Source organism: Vigna unguiculata, chromosome 2 (assembly GCF_004118075.2).
Source record: "Vigna unguiculata cultivar IT97K-499-35 chromosome 2, ASM411807v1, whole genome shotgun sequence".
NCBI classification, from domain to species: domain Eukaryota; kingdom Viridiplantae; phylum Streptophyta; class Magnoliopsida; order Fabales; family Fabaceae; genus Vigna; species Vigna unguiculata.
The window spans coordinates 23,690,160-23,704,994 of record NC_040280.1 but is presented as its reverse complement, the minus strand read 5'-3'; the positions used below and the strand labels follow the sequence as shown (position 1 = coordinate 23,704,994).

General features: G+C 34.1%; 1 protein-coding gene across 2 annotated transcripts; it reads right to left on the bottom strand.

The window, feature by feature from the left end:
• Positions 1-4,957: 4,957 nt before the first annotated feature.
• On the bottom strand, positions 4,958-13,568 carry LOC114173311 (ubiquitin carboxyl-terminal hydrolase 17). Of its 2 annotated transcripts, none has more exons than XM_028057606.1 (12): positions 12,790-13,568; positions 11,720-11,859; positions 10,932-11,644; positions 10,698-10,789; positions 10,228-10,313; positions 9,975-10,137; positions 9,783-9,897; positions 9,512-9,669; positions 6,893-6,977; positions 6,565-6,777; positions 5,835-5,896; positions 4,958-5,719 (listed from the first exon to the last, which is right to left on the bottom strand). In XM_028057606.1, the coding sequence occupies exons 1-12, from the start codon at positions 13,083-13,085 to the stop codon at positions 5,062-5,064; spliced, it is 2,781 nt and encodes a 926-aa protein (XP_027913407.1). In that variant the 5' UTR covers positions 13,086-13,568; the 3' UTR covers positions 4,958-5,061. The 2 variants fall into 2 exon arrangements, with proteins under 2 accessions (XP_027913407.1, XP_027913408.1); XM_028057607.1 differs by having other exon boundaries at positions 10,698-10,786; positions 12,790-13,566.
• Positions 13,569-14,835: the final 1,267 nt, after the last annotated feature.

The window sequence follows — 14,835 nt, the reverse complement described above, 5'->3', positions numbered from 1 at the left end:
CACATTTGTTATAATCTAAACCTATCTTAACTAACTTAACATGATACTATAACATAACTTGATCTAGTCTAGGTCCATCTTAACTAACTTGGCATAGTCCTCGTTTAATCTAATTTAATCTTAATCTAACATAATCCTACTGATACATGACTTGAATTTTTTATTTAGATTAAATAAATATTTTAAGTAAATATTTTTTATTTTATTTTTAAATATTGATTTTAAATTTAAAAAGTAATCCAGAAGATGATCCTAGTGGTGAAACTTTTGTGAAGACTTGCATTATATACTTTTTATTTGTTGGTATCGCACAGCAGAATATTTAATCTATGGTCAAAAACTAAAAGAGGGGGTGAATTGGATTTTTATAAGTCTTAACAGATTTTAAATTTTTTCTCAAAATTTAAATGATTAACTTAAAATCACAGTTACTTTAAATACAAGTGCAGATAAATAAAGAGGTTAAGGGAGGAAGATGCACATTGATATTTATACTGGTTCAGATCAAAAGACCCTACGTCCAGTTGTTAGTCTCTTAAACAAAGAGATTAACTCAATCACTATAATAATCATATTACAATAGATTATAAAAGAGTAAGGATTAGAAAACACCTCTCTTGAACAACCACAAGAGATTAACAAAAGCTCCCCCTGAATCACACAGAGGATGACCAGCTTTCCTAGCAACAACACAACACTCAATCTTTTAAGAACTTTACTTAGAAAAAGTTATCACTCACTCACACTAGGCTTTTCAAAGCTATTTTTAAGAATATCACAGAGTAACACTTTGCAGTCACAGCACAAGAACTCTGAATCTTAAAAAGGTGGTTTGAAGTTTGGAAACTGAGTTCTATTTAAAGATATTTTCGCAGGCTGAGTTAGAAATGAAGAGTTTAGCTTAAACTGCCAAGGATAATCGATTACTATTTAAGATAATCGATTATTCCAGTGATTTTCGAAAACAAAGTTTTGCAATGTTAATCGATTACCGAAAATGGTAATCGATTATCTCATGTACAAATTTGAACAAATATTTTTATAACTGTCAGTGGATATCGATTATTTCAAGTCGTTTTTCAAGAGCCAAGTTATAACTGCTAGTAATAATCAATTATCATTCGTGGTAATCGATTATCTTAAGTGGGTTTTGAAAAATAGAATTTTTTGAGTTGGTAATCGATTATTATAAGTTGGTAATCGATTACCGTACTGATTTTTACGAAAAAATGAGTTTCTCTCAGAGGAGTTGCGAGCTGGCTGTTGTTCTAACAATTTTGCACTTAACTAGAAAAAGCACATAACTAGACAAAATTTAAGTCTATTACAATAAGAACCTTTTAAACATAAATTATACTGTCTTCAATATCTTCAAGTGTTTTTTTCAGCATCTTTATCATCACCAAAATCTTTTAATCAATTTTTGTTAACAATATAATTTTTTCTCGTGTTTTTTGGCCTTGGCCATGTTAATCAAGGTCAAACTTTATGGATTTAGCCAAATTCACGTCTCATGCACTAATAATATTTCCACTTATTCTTCATGCTCGTAATGAAACACACCCTTTAAAAGTACATCACTCTATTATTGTAAAAAAAAAAGCCCATTTTCTCTTATTTAATGTTATAATTTTTTAACCATTCTATCATTTACTTTTTGGTGTGAGTAGAGATATTATTGCATGCAAATTAAGGTATGACCGTTAATAGGCATGCAGATTCTAATATAAATGTACAAGTTTTATATTAACAGAATAACTTTAAAAATATAAGTTTTTGTATTAACAGAATAAATACTACATAGATCTTTAATAAATATTTTAAAACTCATTGTAAACTGTATATTATAATTTGTAATTAAATGATAATATAAAATAACTCATTAACATATATTATTATTCAAAGAATATATAGATATCCTCTCTTTACTTTTTTTTAATTAATTAGACATTTATAATTGTTATAATTGTGAATTTTCATAATTGATTCTTTAATCGAATAAGAGCGTGTTTGGGAATGTGTTGAAAAATTGATTTTGGAAGAAACAGTTATGTTAACGCATATTAATGATATAAGTTTCTATTTAGATATGAATTTTTCAGTTTAAAATCAATTTTAAAATTAAATCTAACATAATTTTGTATTGAAAAATCACGTCAATACGACGTGAAACCAAACACGTTATAAGTTATTCTATTAAGTGGTTGTGTGCTAGTATTTTAAGATCCTGAAGTTTAAAGAAAACACAATAAAAAAAGAAGCGAAAACAGAGAGAAAGCAAGAAAAACAGCAAAAGATTTACTGACCCAACATTTCAGACTTTGCCAGTTTTAACAAGTGATTCACGTGCAGGAATCATGTCAAGTATAATGCTGCAAATAAAGTAACCACATCATAACTAGTCACAGCACAGATACATCACTCTATATCAGTGAGAGGATAATTTCTTTAAAAATTAATAAATATTATTATCATCTAATATATAGATTTGTAAGTTATTATATTAATATAGATTTCTCAAGTAATACTGGAGTTAATTTATTAGCAGAATAAATTTATCAAGTTTGGGTCCATCAAGTTGTAAAAGAAATTTAGTTTTTTTTAATCTATAACACACTATACAAAGATATGCAATTTTTTATCCATTTTTTAATATTTTTTATTTGATAATTTTAACCTGTCATAATTTATAGCCTTGTATAAAAATATATACTTTTTAAATTGTCTTCGTTATAATTCTTAATTAAATATTTTATCTTTTAATATATGAAAATAATACTTTTTTTATTTAATACGTAGTGGTGCAATTTCTCTTTCCAAATATAATTAGGTAACTTTTTTCACTTAAAATATTTAATATACACATTTTTTTTGTTAATTTTAAAATTACACTTTTAAAAATATATTATATAAATATAAAAAATGCAAATAAATGTTCCCCTAATCTTATAAAATCTTTGAATACTTCTCAAAAAGCCATAAATTTACTCAAAAAAAATCCACGGATCTTACAGTGGGATATTAAGAATCTTAACATTAAATTTTATATCATACCTGTTTTAAATTCTGATAATGGTATGATTATTTTCTAATTTGCTATTATTAGAAGGAAATTTTTGCATAATCTTAATAAATTGCAAAAATATGTTTTGAGCATGCCATTACACCCTTTATTTGAAACCATTAAAGAAGATCCATTCTCTTCTTATAAGAAAGTTGTGACCAAAGGCAAAACTTGTGGCAATCTTGTTGTTTTCTTGCCTCTTCTTGCATACAATCTCCCATAGGAGGCAAATCAGTTAAGTTCCATGGTTTTCCTTCTACAGGTAACAAAGCTATTACATGTTCAAAATTGTTTGTAGTTAAATTAAAATTGGTTTTTCTTTCTTGTTCTTTACTGAAATAGTTACTACAGGGCATGCAACATTTTCGAAGTCACTATAACTCAGAAGTTCAAATGATAAGAGGTGGTTTTCCTCAGCCATTGATCTCTAGGACATACCAAACCAGTTTCTTGAAGCAAAGATCCAAGGCAGAGATCAAAGTTGTAGCAGCAAAGAAACACAGTGAAGCTGAAAAGAGACGTAGAATGAGAATCAATGGTCAATATGAAACCCTCCGAACTATCCTCCCCAACTTGATCAAAGTAAGTGTCAGACACAAGTATATCAAACCGTCACTACAAACCAATCATGTGAAACTGAAAATTCCTACATTTATTTCAATTGTTTTTGATTCCTTAATAATTTCCAAAAAGTTAGTCTTCTTCCCTTTAAAAGTCATGTGATAAAGACATATTACAATTTGAGGAGACAAAAACGAAGTTTTAGAATACTGAAAACATGTTTGTGGGGCTATTTATAAGTTGGCAGATTAGAATTCTGTCATTTTGAATTTATTTTTGCAAGCATGGTGAAATAGATTTTGTTATGAACAATCAGAAGGACAAGGCATCGGTGTTGGCAGAGACTATAAAGCAAGTGAAGGAGCTGAAGAAAAAGGTATCGAAACTGGAACAAGACAGTTGTGGTAACTCATCAAAGGATGTTGTTAAGTTTCCTAGTGGGGCAGACAGGTTGAGCTTGGAAAAATGTAGTAACGAGGAGGGCCTAGTGAAGGCTACATTGAGTTGCGAGGATAGTCAGGGATTGATGTCTGCAATATCAAGGGCAATGGGATCAGTGAAAACCAAAGTGGTGAAGGCTGAGATAGTGAGTGTGGGTGGGAGAAACAGAAGCGTGTTGTGGGTGCAAGGTCTTGGGAATGATCGTATGGGGATGCTCAAGAGCTCTTTGAAGATTGCCATGCACAAGCCAGCTTTTAAGATGCGCCGTTCTACTCAGTAAAAAATCTGTGCTCTTCATTCTGACTTCTAACGATGGAGGAATGTTGACTCAGTTAGGAGCTATAACAAGGACTAATAACAATATTTTTAGTTTTGAGGGTTGTAGAATAATGACGACTTCTCACGTTTAGGATTACTTTTGTCTCCTTTCGCAAGAAAAATTTAGCTTTTACAATTTAGTATGTGTATGAATGTATGTAGGACTCTTCATATAAAGTATATGATAATGTGATGGGTTATTATGTAAGGTGTTTGATAAGGGATATGGAACATATTAACATGAGAATGAAATTGTTTCGCATTTTGTCCATGAAACTAGTTGGTAAGACGCAACAGCCTCATGTTAGTGATCACCAGCCGCCAGAGTAGTAGAATAGGGAAAGAAATCCTGAGAAATGCATAATTAAAGATCACAGAAGTAACTTGGCAACGGACAGAGCTCCGTAGTAACGTTGAACCAAATCACAGTGCAGGACACTTGGTAATTATTAACTGCAAAAACTTGATTATAATCGGTGAATTATCACTCGATTTATTTTCCTTTATTGGTTTCCTCATTTTTTATGGTTGTTCTATATACTGATGAATAAATAAAATCATTCGAGTACAGAATGAACATTGAACAGGAATCCTCATTCTATTTGGATTAGCGAAATACTGATTTTCTTCACTACACCAAAAATATCCAAGATGATTGCTTAAATCTCAACTCAAACTCAATAAAACGTTTGAGCTGATGCATCTCCACTTGTTCTTCTCACATGTACACCAGAATTTTTGTCATAATGGTTAGCAGTGATATACCTTTTAAGGTCAATTCCCCTACTGCCACTGTGATTTTTGTTTTTGTTAGCATATAAAACTGCTTTATCTTCTGTGTCCTGTCGGAGCCTTCTACTTGCACCACTATCCACTAAGAAATCTGTATCCAAATTATCATATGAGGAAGATGCCACCACGTTAGATGAAAGCCCATAGTGGCTATACCAATTGGGTCCCACCTCACCAAATATGTAATCCGAGAAGTCAGCGGAACTGGCCGAGTCCTTGATACTCGCAGTACTACAAGAACTTGCATCTGAAGAGCTGAAAAGTGAGCTTTCACTAGAAGAATCCACCATTGTATTTCTTCCCCCATACTGGAATCTCCATTCTTCTGGATATGCAAAATCATTGCTTAAGGAATCATCGACATCATTCCAGTTAGGGTGCTTGCCATGCTTCTGCTGTAGGTAGGAAGAATTACCGCTTGTAACATTGGAATTTGATCTTGTTTTAGAAGTAGCAGGAATGGCTTCCAGGTTCCTCCTCTTGAATTTTCCAGCAGAAGATATTGCAGTGCTACTTACTAAACCAAGTGGTTTAGGAGAGTACCTGAAGGTTTTCAAAATTAGCATATAACAATGCTATAATTAATGCCGAAATATTCTACAGAAATAATAAACATATCTGGCAAGAAATTATACATCAACATCCACAGGCCTACTACCTTGCATAAAGAAGCATGTATGCCCTTTCTGATAAGACTCTTGACAATTCGACAGGTTCTACCTACATAGAAGCACAGATTGCATCCTCAGTTTACATACAGAAATTCACCTAATAAATATATTGTGCAGATTGATATTACCATCACTTTTACAATCGTAAATATTGATAACAAAAGTTTAAGAAATAAAATTCAAATTGTATTTTCACAGATATTTTTCAAGAAAGGTTTAGGTATTTCTTTAAAATTTGAGAAACCAAAGACAGTAATAACTTCAAAGAAGAATTTATAATATTCTATGATGCATCTGACACTTAACAAATTAAAAAAAGTACTTTTAATAAATAACTTATTAGCCATTGACAAAACCCTTATAACCTTGTACTATGACATGCTTCAAATTTAAAACTTAATCTTATTAATTACAATTGTGGAAGCTGCTCACATTTTTTTCTCAAATACAGACCAAGACTAGTCTCATGTTGAAACCACGTCTGAAAAAAATTGCAAAAACATCCTAATTTTAGTCTCTTCTTTTAAAATTGATTCTTCATATATTGATGATGAGACATGAGTACCTTTCTTGTCATGAAAAAGTAAGCACGTATGAAAATCAAAGCCAAAAAATCAAATGATAGCATCATTTGCATAATTTTTTTTGGAAGGTGGGGAGAGGGGGGTGAAGGAGACATCAGACAGAGAAAAGGTAAATTAGAATAAAAAAAGTCACCCTGCTGTCATCAGTCCTGAACCATTCCCCCTGAATGTTCTTCACATAACAGACATAATGGCCTGAATATGCTGCATTCATGATATCCAAATGGACAACCACTGCATACAGGCTGTATAATGGAGATTTATCCTTTGTTCCGCTCATATAGGGAGCCATATTCAGGACCTCAGGGAACTGAACCGACTTGTTCAACTTCTCGAAGTCACCAGACTGCCAAAATAGAATCAGAATACGCATGAGATACAAAATATAGAAGTAAAATAACATATTATAGAGCAAAGTAACTAGATGACAAGCAAAACTTCCAAATCAGTATTGGAGGTACCTGAAATCGTTTTAATACAATTGTAAGAATATTTGGTGCCTCCAATACGGTCAACTTCTTTCGTGCTTTCTCATATGTTTTACACCTGTATAACAAGAAATAAACAAATTCAATGATTTAATATTGAGATTGCGTCCCACACAGGAAAGGAAAAGTAACCCTCAAAATACCAGTTTTGTGCCTGTAAACTGCATGACATTTGTAGTACTACTTCAGTTTATATAAAACTGGAATAAAAAAATTCAGATAACAGACTTTGCATTGTGCATACATAGTACCTAAGTTCTGATAACCTAGTAAGTTTTGATTGTATGATCCTACGAGAGGAGGGAACCCTGGCATTCTGAGTAACAGAAATCATAGGCAAGCAGAATCACAGTCGGATTACTATCTTCGTTGTGAACTCATGGGATCGTCAATTCTCGTCATGGAAAACACCCAGACTATGGGTTGGATCCTTCTAACCCAATTTTTCCTTTCTCTTCATTTGTGATCCACTCTTGGACTCTCCCCCTTCACCTGCAATCAACAACCCTCACAAACTTCTCTGCTGCTGCCAACTGCAACCACCCCACTCTTAGACCCTGGCATGCAGGATTGTTCACAGGGATCGTTGGCTAGCAGGACCACAGTGGGATCACAATCTTCATTGTGAACTCATGGGACCGTCAATTCCCAGCAAGACAAAGACCCAAACTCTAGGTCAGATCCCTTTGACCCAGTTCTAAAAATCCTTGGTTCCTTTTCTCTTCATTCGGGACCCCCTCAAGGACTCTACCATTCTCACTTCATTATCTGCAACCAACAACCCTCAAACTTCTCTCCGTTGCAGCAAACAGCAACCGCTCCACTCTTGAACCTTGGTGAGGTGAATTGTTTGAAGGAATTGTAAGCAAGCAGGAGCACAGGGGAACCACGATTCTTCATTGCGAACTCATTGGATCTCTTTGACCCAGTTTTAAAAATCCCTAATATCTTTTTTCTCTCTGTTTGCGATCCGCTCTTGGACTCTCCTAGTCTCACTTCATCAGCAACATATAAATTTCAAACTTCTTTGCCAATCGCAACTGACCATCTTCACTCAGTGCTGCCACCACCACGCTGCCCACCCTTTGGCTGTACAAAGTGCAAACGGCTGATTCTGCACTCAGTCTCTTCTCTTGCTTAGCCTCTACCTTCTATTTTCCACTGTGCCTTCTGTCACTCTCAGCTCCCCTCCTTGTTGTCTTAATAATTTTGGACTAATACAAAATTATATTTGGATTTAATAACTTGTTATGATTGTGATTTTTCAATTTAAGTTTGTTTAATGCTGTCATTGAGTGTTGTTTTTTTATATTTGATTTTTAAGCAAATGCATATATAACTATACTTTTTGCATTTTGGGTAGGAATGGAGGATATTATGAACAAAGTAACTAATGTTCACCCTACCCAATTCTAGTTAGAATCTTGAGTTTAAACCATGACTATAATTGCATATATAGTTCGATGAAATCAAATTAGCTGAACAAAAAATCTAGATATGTTCCTAAATTGAAGCAAGAAACTCATCAAACAAACTACATCATAGTTAGTCTAACCACAAGGTCCCACAGAATTCTTCTACCACGCAATCCACAAAGTATGGTGTGTAAGCTTCACATTTTTCTTGCAAAAGTAGCATTCCTTCAGAGAGGATTGTAAAATTCATCTAAAGATGAGTCATCTAAATCAATTTGACAGGATTCACAAAAGCCCAGAACGCCACTAGTAGATTCAAGATTTTAAACAGAGCGCTACAGCAGGGTAGCTGAGTAGACCCTAGCTGCTACAAGGACTGTCGTAAAAGACAGTTCAGTATAGAAACTTTCACATGTGAAATAGCAACCTGAAAATCAATAAAAGACTGCTATTTCTCATTTTATCTCTCAACTCAACACCACTTACGTGTACAACTCTCCCCACTCAGCACTTTGGAGAATAGTTTCCCTTCTCTGGCAACTGGTTTCTCTGCCTCTTTTTTCTCTGTCCATTATTATTATTGATATTATTCACCGCCTCATTTTCTGAGAATTTATATACACTATATAAAAGAATTTCAGAATGGCGGTATACTATAATGTATTTAGTATTCAAATCTGAAAAACACTTACACATTTCTAAACCTTCAAATCAATTTTTAATTGTTTCAATAAGTTTAATGTTCTCTCAATAAAATCCTAAACTTAACCTTCCAATAGATTTAGGACCTTTCCTTCTATTACTTTTGAAGCTGCACACAGCTTTGTTTATAACTTCGTACACCAAATAGATGAATTACCAAATTAAAACTACAGTAATTTCTCATTCAGTTTGGGAATTTAATTAGTTAAAAGCTCAGAATCTGAATTTTGAAGATTTTATCATGAATTTTAACCTCAAAAGATAAATTAAGTAATAGTAGTCAAATTAATATCTATGTTGTACCATCAGAAAATAGAAACAAAATTAGATTGCCACACAACTTAACCATAATACAAGCAATGCATTATATTTGCCAAAGAAAAAGGAAAGAAAATAAAAGAAAAGCAAGCACACGAAAATCATAATAGATCAGAATGGAATTGGAATAAATGTGAAAATGGAAATAATGACAAACCTGCTGCAATTATACTTGTTATCTTTATCCAAGATTTCAGGTGCAGTAAATTGTCCCAGGGCCTCTTCTAAAGTTCCAATATCACCATCAATCTCAACAGTAAGATCCATCATTCTCTCATACCTCTCAGATTTTCCCAAGCACCGTAAGCACTTTATCTGCAATTAACATCAAATATATTTTAAGTTTTAGGAAAACTATCTTCTTACAACTCTTTAAAAGTTGAAACATGTCAACCTAATAAAAAAAATAGATCTTTAGTTGTAACAACCTTTGATCGAAGATAACCTCCAAAAGTGTAACCAACTAGAGTTGTTTCTTCTGCCAATGGACTTGAAACACTGGCTTCCTTGAGGCAAACAGATTGCATTGTATCAACTGCACACCTGCCCAGTTGAGCAATTAATCGTGTAGACAACTTGAGGTATAAATTGTTCACAGCTTAAGCAATTATTTTCCTCACCTTAAAAACTCATGTGCGTCTTCTTCCCTCCCATGCCCAAGATGGCTTCCAATCTTGTGTATCTTAGACAATATCCCAATTGGTGAAAGTGGAGAAATCCCTTCTTTTGCCTTCTGAATTAGATGTTCAAACTCACATGTAAAACACCATCCCTTCTTTTGACCTAGTGAAAGCATTATGAATGTTTAATTAATTACCAGATCCTGATAATTGGACAAGTTAAATCATGACGATATTATTAAGAGGAACTTGCATCGTTTTGAATGGAACCCTTGATAAAGATATGAAGTCAAAGGCCGAGTATATGCCAAGCACTGAAGAACAGCATTTGCGTAACAACTGCAGGATGAAGCATTTCAATTAGCAAGGTAATAAATGTTGAATAGAAAAAAGCTACACAAACAAACACTAGCTGTGCCTCCCATGAACTAATGAAACACAACAGAAAACGGAATTGAAGACCAGTATGAAAGTAGCCAGCCAGTATTAGCAACTAGAATGTTTACTTGATGTTTTCTCAAAAGTTTCTTTCATCTCAATTTACCACATCCTATTCTCGTAATTATATGAATGTGCCTCATGAATGTATTCAAAGAAAAATGAAGAAACATAATGCTCCAAAACAAACTGATCCAAACTATTTCCTTCCTTCTCCCCTTCCAGCAGTTACATGGCCTATAACATATTATAACAATCAATAGAAGTAAAAAGAACAAAAAGTACCTGTTCCCACAGTTTGAAAGGCCAAAGGGGAATAGCTTCACCTTGTCATAACAGTAAAGCTCTACAAAGAGCTCATAAGGAAAGCCCATCTGCTAAAAGCATACAATTTCAAAATCGACAAAGACAAAGTTATTATGTATAATAATAATAATAATAATAATAATAATAAAATAATAATAATAATAATAATAACAGTTATTTCTAAGCTAAGGAAATAAATCAAAATATTTCAACCTCGTTTTCAGAAGATCTTGAATCTTTTGAGCTTCTAAACTGCTGGACAACTTTCTGCATTGATGTTTTCAAACCACTGCGAACATTTTGTGGCAGATTTGGAATAGCACTAACTTTTGTTGGTAAAGTATGACAATCGTCAGTTTTCACACACTTGGACTGTGAAAGAAAATCTCCCTTGGTAGTTGGGGATGGTCGATCACGAGAACTAGATGACAATCTTCGCGCTTCTCTGTATTTTGACAAATGTGATTCTTCTTCTACATCATCAATTACAGCATATTTACTGGAGCCACTCAAGTAAGGCACAGTTTTGCATTTAGAGGTATCTGTTACTGATTTTTCAACAATTGCAACTTTTCTTCTGCGTTCATGGCTACCCAAATTTGCTGCCTCATCATGAGATGTATCAGATTTAGTTTTGGGAACTTTTGATTTCAATCGAGTATCATCATTATTGTTACTAGGACTTGTCTTGGTTCTTTTAATTGCATTAGAATCCTTAACTTCATTATTCACTGAACATTTCATGTTCACTGTTGAATCTTTGTTATAAGCGGAACCAACACTTGTATCAGCAGTATCATTGCAGACAGGGTTTGGAAATCTGTTGTAATAGTTATCATCAAATGATTTTCTTGCACCAACCGAAGGATCAAGACTGGAATACGACTCATTGGAAGATGAGATACCAGCATGTATTCCTTTAATTTCTGCAGCAAATGTAGCCAAATTATAAACCATATAAGCGTGAATAATTTAACGAGACTGTAATAAAAAACCAGTACCATGATGACCAGACTCGGTTCTGGACGCAGATGCCCTGTAAGAAATATTTTCTTCATTGATCTCCATGGTGGTAGTGGGAGGAGGACAACATTCATCCTTGTGGCCTTGCCTCCAGTGACTAATTTGACACTTACCCGAACTACAAGAAAGTATGGTATGAGAATGAATAACAACCACTGTAATATATTAAGAGATTGAAATGATGACTTGAGAGACATGTCACTGAACCAAGACGACACACAGACAAAAGAAAATAGAGGATATATAGGAAAGCAACTACGTCAAATGATTAGTAAAACTTCTCACTATATAGATGAAAACTCAAGCTCTTTCAATTTCAAACACAAAAGAGAAAAAAAAAAAAAAAAAAAAGCAGCCCCCCTCGATACATTCATTATTATTCTTTTTTTGGTCATCAAGAAAAATGGAAAGAAAGAACAATAGCTCCTAACTTCAGAGGCAATGCAAACACCTTATTGCATATTTGGTCCAACAATGGGGATGTGGTTTGTCATTATAAGTGAAAACCAAATAATTCCAGTGCATGTTTGGATCTTATTTGATGACCCTCGTTCTACCATAAATTCACGTCAAATTGCTCACAATAACATTCTACTTGATGCTGCATGTCTATGGCTGGGTAACAAGATACCAAACACGCGAATGGTTTTCACATCATTAAGAATCGGCATGTTTCTCTCTTCTAAACGAGTATTCAATCATGAAATTACTTAAACAGAAGTAAGAAAACAAGCCAACTTAAACATAAGACAACATACAAGGCAACCAATAACATTGAACTCAAGTCCCCATCGAACAATAAAGCTTTTTCCAGACTAATGAACAAGCATAATCTCAATGCCCCTTGAAACCAAAGCACAAAATGAAAAAATTCATCAACCCCCACCCCCAACGCTAATAATCCCTTTCAAACAAAGAGCAACAGAAGAAGAGCTTTCTTATCAATGGCAACCCAATAATCCCTCTCCACGACCCCTACCCATTTCTTCAACCTCTAAGGTTAATTACAGCACTCCCAAATCATAATCACCAAGAAGAAAAAACGAACCAATATCTCACGGCCTTGCAGCGAGCACACCGCATGGTGGTAGGCGCATAGCACACAGCGCATTGGTACCACCGAGAAACATTCACCGGAACCGGCGAAGAGTACTCCACCGGCGACGGCGCGACCGCAGCAGAAACCTCCATTTCCTCCACACCAGCATCTTCCGGTAACCTCATCATCATGGCATCCTCCCTCCTGACCTCAGCATTCCTCCACATGTGCCGAATCACCGCAAAGCCCAACGCCAACACCACATACACCAAACCCTGAAACCCTAAAATTCCAGGTACCAGCATCGCTCTCTCCCACTCAGTGACCTTATCCCGCACCCAGGACCAGCCCCGAACCCAGGATCCAGAGCGTTGTAATCTTGCTACACATAGATAGCCTCCGCCCAGAACGGCGAGGGCGATGGCGCTGGACGGCGGGACTAGGAGATTTCCGGCAGGGACAGAATGGGAAAATCAAAATCCGGAGATAGTGAGCAATGCAACGGGCATAAACTTGAGCATAGGAATGAATTGGGTGGACTCGGCGGTGAGTTTTGGGCTCTGAAATCGAGTTATGGTTTTGGATTCAGCTCAGACTGTCCAATTGCGAATATGCGACACAGCGATCTGTTTGTCGTTTCTCTTGTCCTCCGGAACTTGCCGTTTCGACATCCTTCTCTCCTTGCATCATTCTACAGTAACGTCTCAACTCTCTCTTCCTTTTACTGTTTATTTTTTCTCTTCCTCTTTTAAAATGCCCAAACGTAACGTTGATGATAAATATAAATGCTAGTGGTAACGTTGCAGGGTTTGTGTTCCATTGTTTCTCAACATTCATTAATGGCCCTCGGATTATAATGCTAGAATCTTTTGTACTTCCAAAGTAACTCGCACACATCATAACACAAAAAAACATCAATGTGCTCTTTGCATCTGCTAATAATAATAGGACTATTATTATTATTATTATTTTTGTTTTTATTTTTTTTATTATTTTTACTGGTCTACTACTATTCAAATGTTATTATTGTTATTTATTAATGCCAGTTAAGTGCCACAAGAAGTGGGTCACTCACTGCCTGTGTTTTGCTGTATGTATTCCAAATACGGTAAAAATGATCTAGATATTTTTTTACTTAATATAGTTTAGAACGTGTCACTGTAAGTTCCGAATTTAATATAAATGGCAACAAATTTTTTTGTGTTTTTTTCTAAATAATTATAAATGGTAAAATGATAATTTAACTTTCTGAAATACCAACTATATATATATGCATAGTGGTGGTTGTGTGATTTTAAAGAATGAACACCAAATGTTCATGATTTAAGTGTCTTCTTCCATGTCATTCATGATTTTAGAAATTAATATGTTTATTGAGAAGAACAACATAGTCTTCACTTTTTCCCTCTGCTAACGTGTAGGTCCGTGTTCTTCTGCGGTAACAAGAGAATAAACGACACCTTACTTTCTAAACAAATGTAAATGTAAGAAAAAGTTATATTTTTAAAGTTTTCGAAACAAGTCAATCACATGAGGAATATTGTACAGTTTTGTTCGTGATCTGATCTGATACTCGGACACAGATAGAATGTTAAAAATTGATCTAAAATTTATAAACTCAAAAATTGACTGTAAGTCTTATAGAAAACTTTAATTTAATTAATAAATGTTGTAAAGTTTAATTAATAGATATTGTAATGTAAGAGATATTTTAATAGATAATAAAAAATTATATTTTATTATTATCTTTTAATTAAAATGTTATATTTTGATTTAAATGGTTCCATTTAGTTGTTTTTGGGGGTGTGATTGAAAGTCTGTAATTTGTTTTTTAACTGCACAATGCTACGAACTTTTTTCGGACTATTGAGGGAGAATTAAAAAGGGAACATTCTTCCCTTTTTTATTGCTGAACAACATTCTCCACTTTAACCGTCACGGGTAAAAGAGCATCTCTTATCTTCTTCATTGGTAGACCAATCACTTCAGTTTTCATATGATGGGCTACCATAATTTTGGGCCCAAGAATGTCCTGTCCATATACATGCATCATTA

Excerpts from the sequence above, each read along its gene's own strand:
- LOC114173311 (XM_028057606.1), bottom strand. The coding sequence starts at position 13,085 with ATGCTGGTACCTGGAATTTTAGGGTTTCAGGGTTTGGTGTATGTGGTG. Across the intron at positions 11,860-12,789 it reads TGCAAGGCCGTGAGATATTG|TTCGGGTAAGTGTCAAATTA; the intron begins GTTCGTTTTTTC and ends ACTTTCTTGTAG. Across the intron at positions 9,898-9,974 it reads GACGCACATGAGTTTTTAAG|GTGTGCAGTTGATACAATGC; the intron begins GTGAGGAAAATA and ends TCAACTGGGCAG.